At 40.5% G+C, this 26,054-nt stretch overlaps 1 protein-coding gene across 3 annotated transcripts in view; it reads right to left on the minus strand.

Annotated features, from left to right (window-relative positions):
* The window catches only part of SRCIN1 (SRC kinase signaling inhibitor 1), a 326,873-nt gene extending 301,047 nt beyond the window's left edge, over positions 1-25,826 (minus strand). For 2 of the 3 annotated variants that reach the window (XM_089531791.1, XM_089531792.1), the window contains exon 1: positions 25,603-25,826. Coding sequence is in view for 1 of the 3 variants with exons in the window: in XM_089531790.1 (XP_089387916.1) it covers positions 25,636-25,657 (22 nt within the window). In the remaining 2 variants the exon portion in view is untranslated. The remainder of the gene's footprint in view (positions 1-25,602) is intronic. The other variant, XM_089531790.1, reaches the window with a different exon arrangement.
* Between the last annotated feature and the right edge of the window lie 228 nt (positions 25,827-26,054).

The following is a 26,054-nucleotide window of genomic DNA, read 5'->3' on the forward strand; positions in this document are numbered from 1 at the left end:
TTAGAAATTTGGAAAAAAAATAAAGAAAAACTAATGCCAGCTATTTCACCTTTAACACCAGTTATAATGCTAAAAAATTTTCCAGTAAATTTAAAGGAAGAAGTAGAGAAATTAGTAAAAGGTCAAGTAATATATAGGATAAAAGAATGGATGAAGATTATGAGGGAGAAAGGGAAAATAAAGGAGAAATTGCAAGGATCAAAATTAACTTGGTATAATTGTATTCAGTTGGAACAATGGACAAAGAAGTATGAGAAAAATATAGGAGAGATTAGAGAATACACAAAATTTGAACAGTTGATTAGGCAAAGAGAAAGTATAGAGGCGAATGAAACCTTGAAAGGGGTCACAAGTGAAATATATAAATTATTATTAAAATATAATGAGAAAGAAGATTATTTAAAGACAACATGGGAGGATGATTTAGTACAAAAAATAAATGACCACGAATGGGGGAAAATTTGGAATCAACGCCATTTAAAATTTTATTCTATACGAATAAAAGAGAACTATTACAAAATAATTTGGAAATGGTATTTAACGCCTGTAAGGTTAAGTCATATAAATAAGAATTATTCAAGGTTATGTTGGAGAGGGTGTCAAGAGATAGGCACTTATATGCATATGTGGTGGGGATGTAGAACCGTAAGGAGATTTTGGCAAATTGTATTTGAGGAGATAAAAGAAATAACAAAAATTGATTTAGAATTTAGTCCAAAGATAGCGTTATTATCTCTATATGATAAAATTAACTGCACCCAAGTTATAAAGGATTTAATTACAAATTTATTAACAGCGGCGAGATTAATGATAGCAAAAAAGTGGAAAGACCAGGGAGATTTACAAATGCAAGATTGGTATAGAGAGATTTGGCAAATAGCAATTAATGACAAGTTAACTAGTGAAATTAAGTTTAGAAGAGGAATAATCAAGAGAAATGATTTCGAAGCAATATGGAAAACATTTGTACAAAAAGTTTTAGGAAAAGAAGGAGGTGTTTTACCACCAGAGGAAGAGTTACAATTCTGGAGATAGAGTAATAAGAAGACAGGCTCGGGTGATGGGGAGCACTTGGGGGAAGGGGGGAATTATGAAAAATATATGATGAAAAGAAATATGAATTAAAGTTAGATAAAGTAGTAAAGAATGGAATATAAAGGGATATACTATATGTATGGGGAATATAATGTAAAAGTCTTTTTTATATATTATTGTAAGGTGAATTTAATCAATATTTTATCAATTTATTATAATAACATGTATTAATTTCATTCTACCAATAAAATAATTAATAATAAATAAAAAAAAAGGCACTACTGGCTCTGTAGTTTCCAGGTAAATCTGGTCTTTTTTACATGTGTACATCTGCATAAGATGGTGATGGGTTGGATTGGTGTGTGGCAAGCATCACCATTTTTAAACAAATGTTCAGTGCTACTTGCTGAGCACAGAGGCTGCCATCTGCTCCCCAGCCAATCTCAGTCACATTGAAAAATACATTTTTTTTTCTCCTCGGGACCGCCTGCTGTGTGCCCAGCAAAGCCCCACTGGAGAAGTCTCTTTCACTGAGGTCAGAATGAGGAGTCCAGCCACAAGATCAATGATGTGGAGTGTTGATTGGGCTCAGAGTGATCAGACATCCTCCTTTTCAAGGACATGTCCTACATCCCAGCCTTCTATCCAGGAGGAATTCCAAATGTCCTCTGTTTTGAGCATGACTAAGAAGCATGAATTATATTTATATGAGTGTTTATAGCTTTTATTTTGTAATGTCTAACATTTTGCTTGAATGTCCTACATTTTGCAGTACTTTGTCCACATTTGCAGTTAAGACATCTGATCATGCTGACACCATACCACTGATAGCATGGCTGAGCACCTTGTTCTGAACTGAACTGACTTCACCAGCTGGGCTCTGCAGTGGAGGTGCTTGGCCAGGAAGGCGGTGCAGTAACTCACCCCCATTGACCTTCTCACATACCATGCCATACAGAAGCCTTTATAATGTTTTTTGTACTAATGTAACTCATAAATCGTAAGTTCAATGTATCACTGAATGTAATAGTAATAGTTGTGACATAAACAAGTACCAAAATTAAAATTATACATTTCAATTACAATATCATATGCACAGCCTAAATGTATTTACATATACTTTACATATTAAAATAAAAAAAATTGGTAAAATGTGATGCTTCTAAAGAAAATTTTAAAAGAATAAAATTTGCAAATTTTAAATTTCTACAAATATTTTATTTTTAAATTATTTTTAAATTTAAATTTAAAAGAAACATGGGGCCTCTCCTTTCTCCTCTCACTGAGCTTCATCCCACTCACACCATCTCTTTGGTGTTTTAAAGGGACAAAAAGCAGATACTTAAGGACAAGTGGTGTCACCCCTCCTTAGGGTGTCACCTCGTGTGCTCCAAACCACCACGCACACACCCCTAGTGATGATACTGGCTTCAGGGCATGGCAGGGGGTTGGACTGGATGGCCTTCGTGGTCTCTTCCAACTCTATGATTCTATGATATTCTTAACTGCAACAGGATTATTTTTGTTGGTATAAACAAGACCCTGGTCTTCTACTGGTTCCTAAGCATGACCACAGACAAAACAACCATCATTTTCTCTTGGAATTCTGCCAGTACTTCCTAATAGAATTGGCACAATCATCAAAGGCTATTTGTTAAGCTACTGCCAACTTGGAGATGACATACATTCCATGAATGCCACTTACAGAAAGCAGCTCACCTTTTTCTTTCTCATTACAGATTCCTTGGTTAGCAAGGTCAGGAATGAAGGTCTCAGCCCCTGAGCCTTTCACTTAATGTACATTAGACTATAAAGATGATCTACAGGAGAATAAATTTAGGATTTAGTAAACAGAAAAGGTGAAAACTTTCCTCCAAACAGTGGAAGACACTTAAACAAAGGAAAAATGTAAAGATAGGGGAGGGAAGCATCAGGAGGGCTGTGTGTCCTGAGATATAGTGTAAGGCTAGAACCAGGGATAAACCAGCATGGTGTAGTGGTTTCAGCATTGGACCATGACTCTGGAGACCAGGGTTCAAAACCCAGCTCAGCCACATATACCCACTGGATGATCTTGAGCAAGTCATATTATCTCAGCCTCAGACAATGGCAATGGCAAAACCCTCTAAAATAACTTGCCAAGAAAACCCTGTGACAGGTTCACCTTAGGGCTGCCATAAATTGGAACCAACTTGAAGGCACACAATATAACAACAACAAAGAACCCAGGATACCAAAGTCTAAATCCTCAGCTAACAGTGAACCTCATTATGGCTGATATTCACTCACTTGGGAGTAAGCCCCACTGAAATGAATGGGGCATGATTGTGAGTAGATCTCTATAAGAGTGTCCTATAAGTAACTATGGGCTAGTCACACACTCTCAGCCTAAACCCTTTTACTAGACTGTTTTGAGGATAAAATTAGAAAAGGGGGCACACTGGGAGTACCAGCCTGATCTCCTTGGGGTAGGCTTAAAATGTAATAAAATGAAATAGAAAATAATTACACTTGTTTTAAAGGTTATTGTTTCACAAGAAGAACAAAATAATTGGCTTTTGTTCTAATTAGCATAAGCATCAATCTTGTTGGAATTAGCTTAAGTATCAATTTGTTGATCTCGTTAGGTTAATGATTTAAAAATACTTCCCCATTATTTGACCAGAAATTAAATAACCTGACTTCCAGGTCAGGTCTTAGTACCAGTCAGACTCTGGTTTTGCCTGTGGGACCTCCAGGCTTATTTAAGGCATTTCTACTTATCAGATCCCTTTATAACCACCTTTTTTCTACCCCATTCAAGTTCAGCTTTACATGGATTGTACATGATCTTCCTTGCCTTTTTTGTATCAGTTTTCCTATGGATCTGGCCATACCCTTTGGTCCCATTCCTGCCGCAACACACTTATAACCCAGCACTCATATTTTAATAAAGAAAACTGTTCTTTCTTTTTTTTTGCCTTGGGATGTCATTACAGAGCCCCTGAGATGTCATGGATTTGTATTTGAAAACGTTGTTTGATTTATTGTGTGTACATTAGAGTATGAGGTACGTAGCTGTTGGGAGGGAGCAAGAATGGAAAGTTGGAGTGAATGTTGATTAGTAGAACGTTTAAGAAGATTTGCACAAGGCTGGTGAATGACGGTTAGAGTTCAATCATGAGAATGGGGAATTTGTTAGCCTAGGTTTTAAATGCAGCACAGTTAGAAAGACTAGAGTTGGAGTAGAGTTGGCAGAAAGGAATTTGAGTAGAATGAGGTTGGTAATGATCTGAGTTAACTTGAGATCAATATGTAGATGAATATAGTGTTCTAAATTTAATAAATAAATAATCTCCTGTATTATGTTTAACTTCTGTAAATAAAGATTTGTTTATCCCTTTTATACTTATTTGGCTTCTGGAAAGGCTATCTGTCTGAGAGTTTGGATTCAGACAAGGTGTCTGTAGTAGCAGCACTGAATATAGATGTGTGTACTCATTACGGATAGCAGTTGCATAAATTCTCATATGTATCTTGAGGGCATTGAGATGGCCAACAAAGTTGGTGTCACAAAGGTGGGACAGGAGGAACTCCTTACATTGTGGGGAACCACAGAAAGCCCTCACTTTTCGTCACTGCAGTGAGCACTGTGGAAGTCTTCATAGTTGGTGGGTTAAAGGGTAGAAACCCCATATTTGGCCATGTGAAATCCTCACAATTGGTGGCTGGTGGGATTACCCCACAGTTGGTGGGATAAAGGTTGAGAAACCCCCATATTTGGTGACCACAGCAGGGGGATAACGGATTGAACCCTCATATAAAGGGTGAAAACTCCACATTTGGTGTCGGTTGTAGGATTGCCTGAGGGCAAACCTCATAGATTGTTCAAGACATTTTGATGCTTAGGTAGAATCTAATTCCAACTAAGCTGTTAAAAAGGTCTAAAAATGCTTTACGTCAATGTTGGGGTTGTCAATATAAGGATAATTTCTTCGTATGTGGTGGACTTGTAAAGAAGCAAAAGGTTATTGCTCTAAGATTTATATGTTACTGTTTATACTCATGTATAAGTCTAGAAATATTAGTCAAAAAATTGACCCCAAGAAGCAGGGTTGACTTATCCACAGGTCAACGTCAGTACTGTACTTTAACTCTTTTTTTTTTATTTAAAATTTTCATACACAAACCATATTACATAAAACATAAAACAAATCTATACATATACATACACCTTACATCAGTCACATGTACATAAAAACAAACACAGTTAAAAAACAACAACAACAATTTCCTTTCCTTTACAGCGATTATTACTGCTCTCCAGTCACCCTGGGAAATATGACCTTCATGTTTAGCTTTTCCTTATAGTAGCTTTAACTAAATTCTACATGAAAATATAAGCCCTTTTTCCTTTAAATTTCTTCCCTCTTCTCATACCATGATATCTTCCCTGGCATCTCTTCCCCCCCCCCCTTTATTTTTACTTAATCTTCTTTAGTTGGCTGATATACAGATTTCATTTATCAAAAGCTATTATTCCATTATCACCTTTCTCTATTTTCAGACAATTGATAATTGGTTGCCATTCCGTTCTATATCTTTCTAGGCTTTTGTCTTTTAATAAACATGTCAACTTATCTAATTCCATAAATTCATACAATTTCAAAAGCCATTCTTGTACAGTCAATTCATCATTTCCTTTCCACTTTTTTGCAACTGTGGATCTTGCAGCAGTTAACAAATAAAACATAATTTTCCCATATTTTTTTCCAGGTCATCACTCAGCATGCCTAACAAAAACATTTTGGGATCCATCTCCAATGTAGTCTCTAACATTCTTTCCGTTTCTTTGTGTATTTTTTTCCAAAATTTCTTAACCCGCTGTCATCCCCACCACATATGAAACATGGTACCTGAGCTTTTATTACAATTCCAACAAGTATCTTTAGTATTTTTATATATTTTAGATACCTTCTCTGGTGACAAATTAAAACAAGATAATTGGCCTACATATAAAGAGCTATTAAAAAAAGAAAAAGGAGAAGAGAAAATTAAATCAATGGAGGAATTAACACAGGAAGGATATGAAAACAATTGGTTTCTTTAACTCTTATTTTAAAAAAGGCACTATCCCCTGGTGAAAGGCAAGAGTATAATCTATTCTGGAAGCACTGACCCTGCTCTATCCTCTTATCCATCCAGCTTTTAGGATGAGCACAGACAGTTATGCCTGCTGGAATTTTATTAAGTCCTATGGCATTGTTTTCCTTTGCTTTATCCTTTAGATCCTTTGTTACGTGACCCTAAATTTTACCCTCGACTTATCCATGGGTCATATCAAAATCCACAATTTTGACCCCAAAACCTGCCCTCAACTTATACATGAGGTCAACTTATAGTTGAGTATATACAGTCATTCAAAACATTTAAACATAGATTTTGCAGTGTCACCAGAAATGTTTTTGCTCGATATAATGGATTTGATAGTGGACTAGTTCTTCAATATATGGTAACAGCATATATAGACAACTTCTTTGATATATGATAACAGCAGCAAAAACACTGTTTGCTCAAACTTGCTCAAGCACCAATGACAGAAGGATGGAATGTTAAGGTTGCTAACGAAATTAATGTGAGTTTTAAAGGGTAAACCAACTGAAGACCTTTTGAAAGATTAGAAACCTTTTGTGGACTTTTTGAGCAATAAGAAATTTAATCCTGTAATAATCTGTGGTTATGGTTACCAGTAATTCTAGTAAATTTATTTAATTGAATCTGTAATGATGGAATGATCCACTGTATTTATTTTTTCAGATCTTTTTCATGACAGTTTGGATTGGGGATTCAGAACCCTTTTGTATTTTTGTCAGTTAGTGTTCAGTTAATCTTTACTATTTTAGTTTACTGGTTTACTATTGTGTTTTAGCTGTAGTTTAGTTTCAGCTCCTCTTTTTGGGGGGTTATGAATTAAACTGTCTGTATTAAAATTAATAAACAAATTATTTTTTGAAAAAATTGTAATTCCTGAGGTAAAGAACAAGATGGTGAACCCTCATGTTCTGTGTCCAGAAGTCAAATGGACTGGCTATTGAATCGTTCTTCAGTGCTGTGATTGGACAGCATTTCCCATTACACCTGAGGACAGTGCGCTGGCTTCAGTGGCATAGGGGTTTCTCCTCCTGAAACACACAGCTTGAGAAAACACCCATAACTGAATCTGCCCCTCTTTTCTAAGATGGTTTGTCTCCTAAGCCACTATGAGGTGATCCTGTACCAAATGTATGCTGAGGGGGGTCCCTTTAAAGAAGGACATAAGTGTCATGGCCCTTAGAATGGCCATGGAGAGTATTTTATTATGTCGATTAGCATGAACAGTGATGCTAATTTATAAGAGAAAGCACAAACAAAAGACTAGTCCAGGACAGCCTCAAATTAGCAAAGAGGAAGTTGTTTTGCCTAGGGGCCAAGGCCTGTTGAAAACTGAGCATGCTTCTAAACTTCAAAGGAAACTAAATTTGCACATGCAAAGGTTTCTCCTGGAGCTTTGTCCATTTCAAGTAATTGCTCATTAAGGTGGGAAAGGACTTGATTGCCCTGCTACAATGGACTCTTGCCAGTCTCCAAAATGAAGGGGAAACCAAATTAACCCCATCTTTCCCTGTTTGTGTCTTACAAGCATCATTCACTTCTAAGAGGTACTAGCAGGAAGCACTACCCACTAGGAACCTATTCAACATATCACAAAATGTGAAGTTGCCTTACAAATCTCAATATTTTGCTCACCATAACAGAAGACATTACACTGTGTAATGTAATACGTATACATAAGAAGGAAGAAGATATACAGCAGACCCTTGTTATACACTGAGGTTTGGTTCCAAGATCCCCCCATGGATAACAAAATTTGTGGATGCTCAAGTCCCATTAAATATAATGACAAAGCAAAATGGTGTCCCTTATAAAAAAAAATGGAAAATCAAGGTTTGATATTTGAAATTTATACTTTTTTTGAACATTTTCAAACTGTGGATGCTTGAATCCGTGTATTAAAAATCTGTGTATAAAAAGGGCCGACTGTATACGTCTTATTCTCTTGTGCTTCATCTCAATTAATACCAGCTTCATACACATGATGGTAGACATAATGTAATTGAGAGCCCCATGTAAATTTCAATAGTTGCATAGTAATAAAGATATACAACTCAACACTCAAGTGAGAATCATCCAAGCCATTGTATTCTCCATCACCATGTATGGATGCAAGAGCTGGACAGTGAAGAAAGCAGATAAGAGGGAAATCAACTCACTTGAGATGTGGTGCTAGAGAACAGTGCTGTTGGTACCATGGACAACCAAAAAGACAAACAAATGCGTCCTCGAGCAGATAAAACCAGAAATATCCCTGGAAGCCAAGGTGATCAAACTGAAGCTGCCCTACTTTGGCCACATCATGAGTAGGTACAACTCATTAGAAAAGATAATAATGCTAGGAAAGGTGGAAGGCAGTAGAAAGAGAGGAAGACCACACAAAAGATGGACAGACTCAATCAGGGAGGTCACAGGCCTGAATCTACAGGAGCTAGGCAGAGTAGAGGACAAGGGTTCTTGGACATGTCTCATCCACAGGGTAGCCATGAGTCAGGGATGACTCGAGGCCAGTGAACAACATCGACAACAGTATCTCTACACTTTGCTCTGTACTACTCACACTGCATCATTATGCAGTACTGTATTTACATCCCAACATGCTTTCAAAGCAGCTTCTCCCCACATGTGTACATATTTTATCCTCACAACAACCTAAGAGGTTGAGACACATTGTCATCACTCAAGGTCACCCCATGAATTTCATGGCTGAGTGAGAATCTGAACCTTTTTCTCCCAAGTTCCAGTCCAATACTTTAACTATTGCACTACCTTGGATTCTGTACCTGAAGAAAAATGGGACCTTAAATAAATAAATACATAAATTTTGGGGGCACCTATGTTTAGGGGCATTTCCAGCAGCTGAGGCCACAGCTAACAAAATAAAACTACAGCCACAAACTAAAACCAATGTGGTTTAATAATTAAGTCAATGGGGGTGGAACTTGGAAGATCCAGAAAAGGAGAGCTGCATATGCTACCTCGAGCTAACTGAAGGAAAGATGGAAACTAAATTAAACTAAATAATAAATAATCTCTCAGTCTCAGCATCTGTAATTTAAAGATACCAATATTGGGCCTAATTTATGGAGCTTTGGTAAAAGTAGTATCTATATAAAGCATGCTTACCACTATTTTTTTAAAAAAAAAATAGCTCAGCATTAATGCTGCAATATAAGAAGCAGGTGAAGAATTACAGAGTGGCTTATGACTTCTACTTTGCCCATAAATACCTACTGAAAGCCTCCACCTCCGATTGTGAGCAAGCTGCATGACATCTGATTCCGAAGAACATTATCATATACTAAATGATCCTAAATATGTACACTCTTGCTATACGTTAAGACATTAAAATATAATACTGCCAGCTTCTTCTTTGTAAGACGTCTCTCAAACCTCAGATATTCTCTCCCCAAATGAATCACTTTCTTCTGTTTAAATGATGCATGTGTCCTAAGAGTCTGGAAGCCACGCCAAAGCTATGCTCCAGTCCTTAGTGGCTTTGGCGTGGTTTCCGGACTCTTAGGACACATGCTTCATTTAAACAGTATACCTCCAAAGTGACCCGAAGTAGCTTTATTTTGACTTGCCAATGATTCCTAGAATACTCTATCTGACATGAGCACAGGTTATGATAACTTCGAGATACTGGGAATTATTATCCTACTAAGCACTTTGTCAAGCTTTGAGAATTTGTCACTTCCAGAGACCTGCCAGCACATTTTCACTAGGACAGGAGTGGAGCTGAGTAGTTATATGGTTTCTCCTTTTTCAGCTGAGGAAACAGGGAGTGGTAGGGAAAAGAAAACCTGCAGCAGTAGCAGCAGGCTGCCATAAGTGAGGAGTCTGCACTGTACATTTGCAGAATGTTTGAAATTAAGCTAAACAACGGATACTCACCTCTGCTATAGGGTTAAAACTAAAAGTTTAATGGAAAAAAGTGGAGTTTGAGGAAGGATTTGTGGGGGGGATGCAACATCATATCAGGCTGAAGTTCTTAAAAAGCATTCCAAGAACTGACTGCAAAATTGGATGGCAAGAGTTCTTTAAGGAAAAAGGAGCCCCTGGGGCATTGGCAAGCTTTTGGATGAATATAATTATACTCGTCCCTCCTGATTTGCGGGGGATCCGTTCTGGACTCCCCTGTACATCGGAAATATCACAGATTTCAAGTCCCATTGGTTATAATGGGAGGCGCTCATGCACCCCCCATATTATCCTTCCCCACTTGCCATCCACGAAAGACCATAACCACAGATCCCAAGTCTGCGAGCGGAGAGGGACAAGTGTATTTAATTATATAATAAAAAGTATCAGTCACTAAAAAACATACTCAAAACAGTATTACTTTCTCTTTATAAGGTGAGAGTGGTGTAGTGGTTTGAGTGTTGGGTTACTACTCTGGAGACCAACATTCAAACTGGGCACAGAAAGCCACTGGGTGACCTTGGGCAAGTATAATAATACTTTAATAGTTTTTCCTCAAAACAGCTAACAAATCAAGAGAATCTACAACACAAGAGATAAAACCCATTGTGTGAATCTTTTCTACCTGGACTAGGTTTCTCAGTAGGAATTTTGCTTTATCTAAAAGTCTTATTAATGGTGTAGATGTTTAGAAAAGAGACAGAAAGCAAAAATGTTACTTTTTCACTCTCATAACTAGATAGGAATTTACCCAAATTTGTAAATTTCTTCATATTCAGGATACAAAGATCTTGGCACTTAAAAAAAAAAAATCAAATGTAGAAGAAAGCAAAACCAGACTTCCTCATCCCTGCTCATACCTTTGAGACTTGCTTGGTTCCAAGGCTAGCTTCAAGCAAGTTTGGGCATTTGGCAAATCCGAATACTAACCAAGGGCCAACTATTGCACAATATTGCACAGAATATTAAAAATATTAGCTTGCTTACCCTGCTCTTTGCAGTTGGGGGCAGGGGTCCCATTAAGACTTCAGACCCTATCACATGGGATTAAAAGAGCAGCTTTACCTTTCCTGAATTCAGGGTTAATTTGGGAGGCAGTCGGTTCCTATCACACCTACATTGCCACCAAATCATCATCCACTTCCATGGCCATTTTTGAGGATTGACTCATCCACTTCCATGGCCATTTGTAAAAGTTGGAAGCTTCTGACTTCTAAAAATGGCTCCAGAATTGGCTTGGACAACCCTGGTTGCATCTGGGACAGACCAGGGCGGCAATTCGGCAGTGATTTAGGTATGATAGGAACCAGCTGCCTCCCGAATTAATGCTGAAATATGTAGCATCTGGTATAGAGTTTCTGGAGGAGAAAGAACCAACCTGTTTTTTTCCCCTTAATCCCACATATACCCTGTAAAGGAGATAAAAAATGGGGCCCGAAAGAACAATTGAAACCAGGGCTAGTGCTGCAATTAGGTAGAATTATGTGGTTGCCTTAGGCAGCAGGGCTCTAGGAATGACACATTTGTCACTCCTACCCCCAGCCTAACCTGGAGAGCTACTCTTCAACCTTCCAGTACTCATCATTCAAGACAGCTGGTAATGCACTCCCTCCTCTATGCTCCAGAAAGATGTAATGGAGGAGACAGCAACAGCAGCAGCATCACTCACTTGCCCCTGCTGCATCACACCAGAGAAGTAGGAAAATGACACAACACCTGTAATCCCCATTCTTACAAGAGTTACATATCCCCCAGGAAGAAAGCAGAGGACTCAGACATGGTGTCGCTGCACCTTCTGTGCATCAGAGGCATACAGAAAATAAATCACACTTAGTCAAGCTGACCTCTGGCATGGTGAGTTCATGGGGGCCTCATGACTGCAGCTACCACCTCCATTTTGAGGAGGAAACACCACTTCATTCTTCTTCTCTAAGTGGGGGGCAGGTGACATAGCTATATCGTCATCTTGTGGCATGGTGGGAAGTGTGGACCGTGTTGCCCTGTCTTCTTCGTTTTTCTTGGATGGCAGGGAGGATAAACAGCACTGCCTCCAGGGAATACCCTAAAAGCACCAGATCATGTCTGATCTTGGAAGCTAAGCAGGGTCATCCCTGCTTACATACACACACAAACACCGGCCCACAGAGTCACTTTCTTTAGAGGAAGTGCAGCTAGTGTCTTCATTTTATCTGGTGGGGGTGTGTGAGTGACACTGCCTCTTCCTCCTCCTCTTCTTGTGGTGACAGGCACTGCCAGTGTGTCATTGTCTACTTACTACAGCATGGAATGGGGATGGGTGGAGGGAACCATAGAACGTGGGGGGTAGGTTGCTTCCACATCCTGCCTTACGTAGCACAAACCTTTGGGTTGCCCCATTTAACAACCAATTTAGTCATCCCTTCTTCCCACTTGTAAAGTGCTTGTGTAAGTATGGCCCCAGCAGTAGACTACACATCTGTTGGCTGAGAACCAGCCTAGCTAAGTACAGAGTGGGCTTGTCACCAGAAAGTTGGACACAGTTGCAAACTAGTTGTAATTACATCAGGGAAGGATTACCAGCACAAATAAAATCATGGATCATCAAGTTATTTAAATGGGGAGGGCAAATTTGGAGGGGAGGTTTCCATTTTCCCTATTCACATACAGAGGACTTGATTTCAGTTGGGGCCCTGCGTGCTTACTTTTGAGTTTTAAAAAAGATAGTATCTTTGAGCTGTGCATTACACAATTAACACAGTGTGTAGTATACTTATAGATAATTTGCTAATACAGTCAGGCCCCCCATATCCACAGATTTTTTATTCATAGATTCAAGCATTCACAGCTTGAAAATATTTTTCAAATATATAAATTCCCAAAGCAAACTTTGATTTTGCCATTTTATATAAGGCACACCATATTACTATGCCACTGTATTTAACTGGACTTGAGCATCCACAAATTTTGATATCAATGGGGGGTCCTGGAACTAAACCCCAATGGATACCAAGGGCCCACTGTACAATATATGGTGAGGATGTCTACTGGCTTAATATCTTTCAAAAGGGATTGGACAGATTTATAGCAGAAATATCTGTCAACAGCAATCAGCCATGACAACTAATATATGTCCTGTATTTGTGGATAAGAGTTTCTGGGGAAAAAATAATGGAAGAGGGCCACTAATAAAATGCCATGCTTGTGGATTTCCTAGAAATGTGCTTAGTGCCACTCTTGAAAATGAAATGCATAGATAGGTTTGATCCAGGTGAACTGTTCATATATTCTTCAGCAGTGTTCTTAGTGCAGCAGATTTGAGTGGTTAAGAGGGTATGTAGAAATGTACGCATTCATTTGATAAAACCAAAGGGAACATTTTTATTAATGCCTGTTTACAAATAGGAACTAAAAATAGAATCCTCATCTGCAAAGGCAAGACACCTTACCTGTCAGTCATCAATGGAAGGAATGTATGCCTGTCTTCATGCAGAACCAACCCTACTATTTGGCAAACAGTGGCTGCCTCAGGCATCAGAGTAGCTGTCAGAAAATTGTTAGTTATTTACCTTTTTTTAATTATTGCATTTTGACCAAAGGGGGAGGGGGAAAATGTTTGTTGGATTTTATGCCTCGGGTGGAAAAATTATTTGATCCATTTTTGATATTATTTTGACTGAAAGGGCCTACAATCTTACTGTTCTGCCTCAGGCAGCAAAACATCTTAGATAAGCTGTCACAGTCAAGTCTTGCTTTTGAATGCTGCACTAGAAGGGCCTTAGGTCTGAACCCTGAAGCTGTACTTGTATAGCTACTCTGCAGCTTTCAAAGTTACTAAAGCCTGAGTACCCTCAATGCCTCGAGAAAACAATTGCAAGAGCCATTTATTCAGGCTGAGGCCCTTTTAAGGCCAACTGACTGTTGGTTTCAGTGATGCTTCAATGATTTGATTAACTGCTTCTGGTTGTTTTGATCTATCCAGAGCTTCCCTACTGTCCTCAGGTTCAAGATAAATAAATTAATCTAATACAGACTCCCAAACATTAAAAGCCTGACGTCGGACACATCCTTAACAAAAAGTTCATTTAAAAAAAAATCTTGCAAAACTTGCATTATAAGTAGCATTTTTACCATCTGCAACATGTTTAAATCAGGTTCTGATGGGTATTTTATTGGCTACAGTAGCGCAACACAGTAAGCCAGGGAACTGAGGAACTTTGACTTACTGGTTATGAGCAGCCTACTGGTGCACACAGCTGTGCTGTCATTAAGGTTGGTGGCACCCAAGTTTGATAACCCAGACTACCTGTCACACCCCAGCTGCCCCACTCCATCAGCCAAGCTGCCTCTACTGTGGTGAGGCTACTGATACCGCCTGGCTGCCTTTCCCAGGTCTGGTGGGGCTTCTGGCTGAGTGGGAAAGGAACATGACTACCTTTTCTGTCTGGGTGGCAGCCCTGCCATATCCAGAAGGCAGCCTCTTTTGAACAGCAGCTGCTGGTGGGGGTGGACTGCTCCTGTTTCCACCCAGCAGCCTTTCCCCCATTGAGCCAGGAGCCTTGCCAGATGCAGAAAGAGCTGCTGGGTGGCAGCAGCACCCCACCTCCACAGCCGATGGACGGCAAAGATGCCCTGGCTGGTAGAGAGGGCAGCCAGCAGGACCTTGGAACAGATGGGAATGACCACTCCATCAGATGTTCAACCCCCTCTGAGGTGTCACCCAGTGTGGTTTGCACTCCCTGACTCCTGTAGTGATACCGCTGGCATACTGATTGATCATTCCTGCATGCAATTATGGGAGCATTTAAGTGAACGAGAGAGCCTCACTCCATGTCTTGTTTAACACATCTTCCAGGTTAGGGCTCTTTTTTTCTTTTTAGTTTGTTTCTGTCCAAACAAACCAGAAAAAGAATCAAGAAAGAAACATTTGAGGGACACTTCAAGTTCCCAAATGGTAGGGCCAGTCATGGATGCTGCAGCAAGAACCTTATACTGGGCCCTTGGTATCCACTCAGGTTTAGTTTCAGTACCCCCATGGATAACAAAATCCATGGATGCACGTCCCATTAAATACAATGGATAGTAAAATTGTATACCCTATATAAAATAGCAAATGAAACTTTACTTTTTGGAATTTATATTTTTTTCTCTGAATATTTCCAAGCTGTGGATATTTGAATCCATAGGTAAGGAATCTATGGATAAGGAGAGCTGGCTGTACATGCATTAACAAGCTCCATCTTAACATTGTAAAGAAAAGACCAAGCATAAACTTTGCACATTCATTGGTTAAATCAAAGGCCAATTTTTATTCTGTTATTAAATCTTAAAGGATGAAGAACACATGGCACACCAGGCACTGTTGGATTGAAATGACCATCATCACTCAACACTTGTTACGTTGGCTAAGTATGTTGGGAGCTGCAGTTCAACATCCAGAAAGAAGGATGCTAGATTCCTATTTTAATTTATTAATGGCATCAATTGCTGGAGTCCTTGCTGTCTTGAACACAGCATTCAACTGGAATAATCAAAGTGATGTCAGAAATGGGTAGAAACCATGCCAATATAACACAAAAGATGAATTCTGCAACCAGCATAAATTATACAGTTTACAGTTCCGTTTTCGAGGGGGATCCATTCCGGACACACACACACACACACCCTTGTGAAAATGGACGCTTGCTATTATTCAAGCCCTATAGGCTTGAATGGAGCACCTCCCCTCCCGTGTGTGTGGCAAAGGCACGCATGCCAGACATGTGTGCCATTGCAAACAGCAAAGGTCGCCCCTCCACGCATTAGGAGGGGCAACTGTATATACATACATTTCCATAATTTTTATAATTTATTTGGCAGCTAAGAATGCAAGAGGTATAAACTGTTTGCACACTTGGCCTACATGGTGTAGTCATTTGGACTACAACTCTGGAGACCAGGGTTTGAATCCCTGTTTGGCCATGGAAACCCACTGGGTGACTGTAGGCAAGCCACACTCTCTCAGCATCAGGAGGAGCCACTGGTAAAAACCGCTCTGAACAAATCTTGCCAAGAAAATCTGGTGACAGGCCTGCCTTAGGGTCACCATAAATTGAAAATGCCTTGAAGGTGCACACAACAACAACAACATGTTTTAACACTTTAACCTTCCTTCAAATATTAAGGGCTACAAACAGAATGTATGCTTTCTAACTTGAAATATTTTTTAGTTCTCTTCATTTTAATGAGAAAATTAAGAGCATGTTTTAAGATTCTCCACTGAAAATTGTGAGATTTTAAAGCTCTTGGACTTTAATGTACAGTGGGCCCTTGGTATCCACTGGGATTTGGTCCAGGACACCCCCCCCTCCCCCGTGGATAACAAAATCCATGGATGTTCAAGTCCCATTAAATAAAATGACATAGCAAAATGGTGTCTCTTATATAAAATGGAAAATCAAGGTTTGCTATTTGGAATGTATACTCTTTTAAAAAATATTTTCAAGCTTTGGATGCTTGAATCCATGAATAAAAAATCTGTAGATAAGGCCGACTGTACTGTGGATATAAAGAAGAGATTCTCAACATGCTGCATCCTTTTACTTAATATCATATGCCATGTGAGGAGAAAGGGGTTTGTACAGAATTGCAGAGGACAGTGACACATAGCCACTGAAATACAGAACAGAAGGCAAAACTGAATCTGTCTTGCCCATGTTGGATGCCAAGACTTGCCTGTAGGCTATAGAGTGAGCAAAGCAGTTGTACAGTAGCAGAGTCAACTAAAGGATTGTTAGGTATAGATGGCATATTTCCCATTCTTTAGTAAAAGAAGAGGTGTTTCTTATGAAGGGTCAAGAAAATATGTGAATTCCAATTTTAAAACAATCTCCAGTCAGTACACCACCTCTGCACCCTTACCAGCACAATAAACACACCCACTTTGTATTGCCCACCATTTACATTTTTTGCCATTCTTTGAAACATCTTTTCATTTATACATGCACTATGAAATAGCACCTTGTACATTTCTATGATTTGCTGATATATTACATAACAGTTTAATGAACAAAACTCATGTCAGGAGTCAATAGGATGGAACTATGGCAGTTAAAGTGGTATCAGACTGTTATAATTGTGCAGTATAGATACCCTATTAGTGTCCAATGTTATTTGCCGCATAACAGATAAACAGCCTGATTCTTTCCACCTTGCCATATGTATGCCAGGGATATCCAGACATTCTCCCATCCCATCCCACTCAATCCCATCTTTAGTGGTATACAAGCAGAATAAGAGGATGTGTGTGTTTGTTGTGTGTGCTGATTGGGAGGCAAGCTCACTAGGGAGGGGAGAAGGCAGCTGTGCTGTCTCCAGCAATGACTGAACAGTACAAATCAATGTACAGGAAAGAGAAAGATCAATTTCTATAATTAAATCCCAGCTTGTTTCATTTTTATTTAGTTAGAGGACTCACCACCCCCACCCCCTGGCTGCCTTTTTGGCAACTCCTCTTCTTGCAGGGTTACAATGGGTCTATTTTGCTTCAGCTGCTTTGGTCCAAAGCCTGGTACCATAGTTAACTCCACAAAGTCAATGTTTGGCTTCACTGCAGCTGGCTGGACCCGGCAGCCTTCTCAGCATGGAGTCTGTGGCTTCTAGAGCTCTGAGCAAGGCTCTCCAAGCTTCGTTTTCTAAAAAATGATGTTGCCCCCATAAAGAGGCCATTGTAGGGAAATGAGCGTAAATATTGACTTTCCTGCACCTGGCATATTACGTTCTTCACGAGACACAGACAGGCAAGACAAAATGACTTATTCAATGGGGACAACAACCTTTGAGTTGGCTTGATTAGTAATCAATACTACATTTTTAAAAAAGAAAAATAATATTTTGGAAAGCAGCTTAAACCAATGTATGATAAACACTCCAAAAGCAAAAAGGAAAGGACATGATGGGTGCTATGAGGGCAAAACATAGTGGGTGTTAGTTTGGCTAAGACCTCTTTGGGACAAGTATAGGGTGGAGGGACTGAGGGTCCCCACCAGGTGTCAGCGATATTTCAAATGTTGGGGAAATTAGGTTTGTAAGAGGCTTGGGAAACTATTGGATCATGTGCACTGATACATATCAGTATTAACTTGGAGGACTCCAGGTTCTGGGTGAGTTAATAAGGTTTTATTTAGAAAATATGAGGAGTACAATCACACACACAAGGTAGCAATCCAAGCAAATACAGCATACAGAGCTAACTGAAATGGAAATATGGGAAAGGGATAGTGAAGTTATTAAGGGTTGCAGTGGGGTTATAATTACATTGGGACCTCAGTATCCAAGGAGGATCCATTCTGGGCTCCCACACACATACACATACACACACACACACACCAAAATCCACAGGACCTCAAGTCCCATTGTCCCCAATGGTGGCACTGTCATTCACGGATGCTCAAATCTGCAGATACCGAGGTCCCACTGTACCTGTCCAAAAAGAAGACTGAGGAACGCTGGAGTAACTCAAAGGGCGATACAGAACATATACACTCATCCCTCCACATTCACTGGGGTTAGGGGCACAGGACCCTAACAAAATAACAAAAACACTATGTTTTTACCTGAGAGAACACCTCTCTAGGAATCTCTAGGTCTTCCAGTGCAACTCGGTGGACAACATCTACCAGGCAATGACCACAGAATTGCGCTGGAGGAGCTACAATTGCCTAGTGGAGTTTTCTCTCTAGGAATCTCTAGGTCCTTCCATGCGCCTTTTGGTTAAAGTTGACCATAGAGTTGCGCTGGAGGGCCTAGATATTCCTAGAGAAAAACACATTAACAAAATCCGTGAATAATCAAATCCACAAAAGTTAAAGCTGCAAATGTGGAGGGACGAGTGTACAGAGTGTAGATGTATATAATGGCTGTGTGCACAGAGGTTAGGTTTTGAAACCATATTTATACCTTAAAACTAGCCCTAGGTGATAGCTATCTGGCCAGGTAACAAAGACTGAATGACTTGTCCCAGGAATCAACAATGGGATTCAGGATAGATTGATGGTTTTAACAAAAGCAGTGATTGGATTGGGATATCCCTGAGATGGGTGGATGGAAAAGGCTTGCTGGGAACACAACAGGTGAAAGGCAGAGAGAGATTGGCTTACTGCTTTAGGTGCAAAGAGATCTTTTGTCTCAGGTTTCAAGAAGAAATGTGGATTATTTGGGGGAAGGAAGAAGCACTTTAGATATGATAATTTTTTTACTTGGATGTCTACATGCCTTGGATAAACAGTTCTTTTTTTCCCTGAGAACATGACCTAGTCTTCTTGAAGGGTCATTGGTCTCTCAAAAACATGAGAGACATCAAAACATGAGAATCCCAAAATAGAGTGAGGGATTGCAGGGTGTTTAACAAAAGGGATCCACACGCAGAATCCTCCAGTGTATCTGACAGGCGCAGCACTGCACAATTCATATCTGGATTTAGAACTAGGCAGTGCAGAGGAAAGAAGGTAAAGCAGGTATTTTTAAGCAGTGGGCAAGGTGTAGCTTTCCAGATGTTGTTGCTCTAGCCAGGATAATCAATGATAAGGAAACCTGAGAGTTCTAGCCTAAGAAAAGATGGAGGTCCGCATTTTGCCCACTCTGGGCTCAAATAATGTCAGCTCAAGGTGGCTGAATGATAAAAACAGAAGGGATCTGTATGGCTAGGTAACGGAGTTAATGAGCAGCCCACCTTGTCATCTTGAGGTACCAGCCCCTCCCCATTGAGAGCTGCCATTCTCTTATTCAGTCTGTGCCCCCATGATGCTGTTAAGTAAAGGTAACATGCTGAATAATGCTTGGTAAGGTGACATTTTAGAGAAATAACTACACAGTGCACATCTGTGCTGTCCAATTAATCCTAATGCACTTTGAAAGGAAGCCAAGGAGACATACAGGGTGATTACCAAGTGAGGTGTTAATGGCTCTAGGGAAGTGTAGAACAGCTTCTGAATAGTTTTCACCGCCTACCTACCAGACAGAAACTGCAGTGTGGAGGAGAAGCCAGAAGTAGTGTTCCAGTATAACAACCTCTATTACAGTATGCATTGGAATTTTGCAGCACCTTTGAGACTAACTGAAAGATAGAAGTTTGTAGCATGAGGTTTCATAGACATGAGTCTGCTTCCTCAGATGCATGGGGTGGAGTGGAAAGCCCAGGGACAGACCTATACAGCAGTCTGTGTATGCGAATGTCCATAGGAATGCAAAACACTACATCCCAATACTCATTCATATGGTTATCTACCAACCTTGGCTTTGGGCAACATCCTCCTCCCCAAAACTGAATTTGTTAAAACTGAACTTGTCACGTCATCTCCACACCCGCAAAGTTTTGCATTCCTATGGGCATTCCCACATGCAGACTGCTATATAGGTCTATTTTGGGCTTCACCAAATGCGTCCTAGTCTCAAAGGTGGGGCAAGATCCTGTTGCATATTTGCATAAGATCCTTTTGCATATTGATTTTCTAGACTAACATCTTTGAATTCCCTCCATTATAAAGAACAAAAAGAAGGTAGCCCGAAGGGTCCCAGCATTTAGTTGTTGAGTTTCCCTAGCAGAGGCGTGGATATGGCCATGAGACCACCCTGAAGGGAATGAGTTTTGCAGAGTAGCTTAGTTCTGATTCCTTAGACTTGTGTCAGCAGCACTGCCAGCTCTTCTGCCTTCACCCTCTTCCACACCTCCACTGCTCCCCCTTTTCTAGAGGTTGCTAGGCAACTACCAACTGTCCTCACTGACCACCTCCTAGTCAATCTCCAGCCCTCGGGCCCAGCATATAGGACAAAAATAATCCTCCTGTTCAACAGAAGAAGCCAGCGCTCTGCTACTCTGCCTCCCCATTCTTCCAGCACCTGCCTCTCAGGAGAATTAAAAGATGCCAGCCCTCATGGTCAGCCAAAAAAATAGCTCTACATCAGACCAATCCTGTTGAGCATTCAGCTAAGCGGCACGAGCATCACATGTAATCCAGGAGATGATGAGGGTAGAGCTAGTGATTTACACAGCATTAGAAGATCCTGGTTTAGTCTGAATCTCCCAGTTCAGACAGCAACTCAGTGCAGGCATAAACCCAGGCTTAGGTCATCCCCCTTGTGCTTGGGTCCCAGCCCCTCTCCCCATCTGTTATGTGTCTGCTTTAAACAGGATTATTTTAGGGAATATTGAGACAAAACACCCAAAGAGCTCTGTATACTTGGGAAACAGTCCACACTAAGGAATGTCATGTAATAACTGGGCATGAAATTCAACAGGTGTTGTAGCAAATATTTTAGAAAGGAGAGGGATGGCCCTTGCATTCTCCCATACTCCCATTGTCTTCTCGCCCTCACTTCATGTCTATACTCTGATAGCCTTTTGGCTGAAGAGCGGGGTATAAATAAATAAATATTATCATTATTATTATTATTATTATTATTATTATTATCATTATATTCCACTCATCCCTGCTCCCCATCTCTTACTCTTTTCTCCACACATACAGCCTCTCAGCATGTCCTAACGTCTTTCCTCTCCCAACTAGGCTCTTCCACTAACTGTTCTGATAATCTGCCTCTCTCCTTGGGGCAGTTTTTTGGGGAAGTAGTCTTGGAAGCTAAGTAGGGTCAGCAATGGTTAGCACTTGGATGGGAGACTGCCAATGAATACCAGGTATGTACGTTATCTTTCAGAGGAAGGAACCAGCAAAACTACCTCTGAGAATTAGTTGCCTTAAAAAAAAAACACTATGAAATTCATGGGTTTGAAAGCACACTCACACACAGTCTTCCATCCCCACTACTCACACAGGGAATGGCCACAAAGGGCCAAAAGCTGGTGCATAGCCTACATGAGTCATGGCCATGGGTCATGGCCAGTTAGCTGTATTGAGCCACAGGACCATATGCTCTGCTAAGCCCCAGCCAAATCCAGTTACCAAAGTGGGGTAGACACTTCCAACCTGAAAAAAGTTTCCTTTCCAAAATCCATTACTCTATTTCAAGTTTCCCCTCTCATGCTCCAAAGCAATGGTTCTTGATCTATTTCCTTCCAGATGTCTGGTAGTTCAAGTACCAGAATCCTTTTCTATTAGTCACATTGTTTGGGACTTTTGGAACTGCTGCTCTGAAGTGTGACACTGCTAAAGCATAGCAAATATTCTAGAACTAGTGAAATACAGATGTACAGGTATACCTCAGTTAACAAAGCCTCTGACAAAGAAGCTCCTTTTCCCAAAGTCTTTTTACTCCTACACAACCGCCATTTCCCCCTTGTCCTCTGTTTACCTGAAAAAATTTCAGCCATATCAGCATTAGAAAGAAGGTGGAGGGCAGCTGGACAAAAGATAGACATTACGGGTTGATTTGCATCGGTGTGTGCAGTAAATAATCCAATAAAGCTTGAGCTGGGAAAGAATGGGATTCTGTTCCTATGGGAGCTGTGTATGCCCAAAACAGGCTAGGTAAAAAGCAGCTGTCTCCATAATCCCTTAAAAAGCATGTGTGAACAGCATAACAAAGAGAAAAGAGGGAAAGCAGATTAGTGTGCCTTAACAGCTCCCCACAGCATGTTAAAAGAAAAACCAACTATAAATTTATAGACAAAAATGAAAATCATAAGAAAAGTGGAGGCAGGTGGAAGGAAGAAAATCAGTGTTGGGTCGATTTTGGAAGAAGCTTTCAAGTGGTCTGTAGAGACTCCGACTATTTTTGGTTTACTTCTTCAGGGCTTACCTGATGTAGTAGTTTCATTTCACATGTGTAGTTGTTTGTTTTGGATAAAAGGTTTGCTAAAATATGTTGAGCTGATCTTCCTTTTTTGTGGTGTAGGAACATATCCCTGTTCTTACCATGTTATTTCTGGCTCTGGTACCAGATTTTCTGTTTTTTTTAAAAAACAACCCACTGCCCAAGGACACATCTACTTCATTAACTTCCCTAATTAGTTAATGAGTTCCCTAATCCCCATCTCATATCTACCATGGCTGTACAGAATACCTAGCTCTGAATGAGCTAGCTGCTCATGGCTATCATTGTTAATAAATATTGGGAGACAATTTCCCTGTGTCTTTATCTCCTGTTTGAAAAGTGGTTTATTCAGGTTGCTATCAGAACAGCCAGCGATAAAGAGGTTCCGCAGAAAATATACATGCAGAGACAGGTTTAGCCTTAGGAATTTTTCTGTCTCGGGCAAATCAGCAAGTCGTGTCCCCTTCCCACTGAGAGAGGCTTAGGGCTAGAGGCTGATCAAGTTATTTTAGCATCCAAGGCAACCAATTCCAAACTACTACTCTTCCTCTGGGATACTGATACAGTTATAATAATTTGTGATTCCAAATCAGCTGCCTGAGGAAGCTGCCTCACTCTGACTAATAGCAGGTCCAATCTAGTGCAAGACTGAATAAAAATCTGCTTTTGGTTTACTGCATGACACTTATGAAGGAATGTATGAAAATTTGTTTCTGGCCAGCCTGTTTTCTGCCCTACTATACTGCATGCCTCACTTCATCTTTCTGACCAGTACCCATTGAAACTCTTCCCTCCTTTCTGCTCTATCAGCCAACAGCCCAGGAGGATTCTTGTCTGGAAAATATTTCCAGTAAACATATTTCTGACAAATAAACAAATCCTTGCCCTTTTCCACTTTCTTCTCTCCAGCATATACTGAACCTAATCAAACAAAAAACTCCTTGCCTTTCTTTCATATAACGCAACCTAATATTTGCATATCTAAGACAAATGGAGAAAGGTTGGCACAATTTTTTCTTTAAAAAATGGTATTTAGCAATAAATTGCCTCCCGAAGCACTATAAGCAAACCTCTCTCTTTTGGAATCCCAACTGGGACCAGCCAAAGGTTTTTTTGTTCTCTCAAATTAATTAAACATGTCCCCATCAGGCATATATATCTTATACTGAACACTACACACCAGCTGGATAATAAATGATCTGAGCTGTATCCTATTTGCCTCATGTTCATATTTTAATGTTGGTCATTTCTTTACTTCCTCTTTACAACTGGATCCATGTGCAGTGAGATGGATCTAGTGCATATCAGAGGCTTTCATGTCCCTTTAAATGCAAGAGAGTTATCACCTAGCCAGGGAATATTAATCTACTTCTATGCTCCTCCTTCCAAAGTGCAGGCAGAGCCTCACTCTCTAAGACCCTTCTGTAGCAAAAAAGGAGACCCTGGAATTCTGGCATCCCAGGACATTGCACAGTTTACCTTTATGTTTCCATCAGCCCTGACCTCAGTATCAGCCATCTCTTCCTTCTATTAGTTCTTGTCTCGGAAACAGGACCCTCACCCCAAGCCTTCTTGTTTCAAAACATTATTGTGAACTTCCAGTGCGCACACACAACCCAGTGGCCAGCCCTCCTGTTGAAAGTGGCTGGCACATGGTGGCTGCCTGGGTGGGGTGAGGGTGAAGAGAGAAAAGCTTGCCGGCTAATCTAAGAATTGCATGTATTCAAGATAACTCAAACATACATGTATGTGCTCACACAACCTGTCTTTTCATGCATATGAACAATCTCACATGAAGCATGACTCTTAATCTTCCATCGTTCATGCTTACATACAAGGAGCCTGTATTCTGCATCACAATGGTGGGCAAGAGGAAGAAAGAACTCAATGCAATCTTTTCCCATCTGCTCTCTCATTTTTGTGAAATGTACCAATTGTTGGTTTTACACAGATGCTCAGAACAAAGCAAAGGAACACTAAGTCGGCAATGTAACCTGAAATCCAAAGCTCTTCCCAACATCAGGATCACATTGAAACTACCGGGGAAAGAAAGCCATAGCTTCAACCCTAATTCCCCCTCCTGCACATCTTTTCTCCTCTCTTCTCTTTCACCCACTTTTTATCCCCACAGCCCTTCTGCCTTCATTAGTTAACAAAGCACTCAGCAACAGCCTTAATCTCAAGGAAAAATTAAGGAAGGAGGGGGGATATCAGCTCGACCATTTACAAACTAAAATCAGCAGGCAAATCTTATGTACCTTTCTTTCCAAGACAGGTTTCTGAAAAATTAAGATAACAATTGGGTTCCTCCACCTATCCATATCAGTCTATCCATCCTCCTTCCCCTTCCCCCTCTATTTTCAGCAAAATTTCTAGGGCAGCAGGTTTCCTAGCTAGTTAATCTCCCCGGAGCTCAGCAGCCTTGACAACAATGGGGTAAGGGAATATACAGACCCAAAGAAAGCAGTGACCACACAACCATTCAATATCGCATCTTAAATCTTCAACCCTTCCCCCAACCTAGTGCCCACTTAAGTGGGAGATTTGATAGTCAAAATTCTGCCTTGCCTCCCCACCACAAGGGGCAGGGGGGAGCTTTCCTCACCGTACCACACCCCCTTTTTCTTCTAAAAAGAAAAAAAATGTCCAATTCATATGGTTAGATTCAAAGCAAATGCCGGCACCATCAGCTCACTGTACAACCACAACGGCAGGAGCATCGTACGGAACTGGTAGATTGGGAAAGAGAAGGGAAGGGGTTGAAAAAAAAAACACCAATAAAAAAAATACCTGCTACTTAAGAATGGATGAACATTGACATGCCTTGAGACGGTGAATTTCCCATTGTTGTCTTGGCTTTGTTCTTCTGCCTCCGTCTGCCTGTCTTTCTCTCTTGCACAGACTGTCTCAGGCCCAACCAACCATCAGAGATCGGTGGCAGAAGTGCAACAAGAGAGCGCGGGTGAGAAAGAGAGTGTATGTGTGTGTGCGTGCACGCCTTGGCGATAGTACAAAGGAACAGAATGGGCAAAACACATTAGCTCATGATAGATTAATGTGCTGGGGGAGACTCTCTCTCTCTCTCTCTCTCTCTCCAGCTCTCTCCCCCTCTTAAAGGCCCCTACTTTTTATTCAGAGATGGGTGTCTAGCATATATGCCAGGAGGATATCACGATAATAATACAAGGGCGGTGCATAATTACTGGCGTATGCTGCTGCAAGGTCCAGTGGTAGCAGCTGAA

Source organism: Sceloporus occidentalis, unplaced genomic scaffold, assembly GCF_023333645.1.
Source record: "Sceloporus occidentalis isolate IW3139 unplaced genomic scaffold, rSceOcc1.0.p SCAF_7, whole genome shotgun sequence".
In the NCBI taxonomy this organism is placed as follows: Eukaryota; Metazoa; Chordata; class Lepidosauria; order Squamata; family Phrynosomatidae; genus Sceloporus; species Sceloporus occidentalis.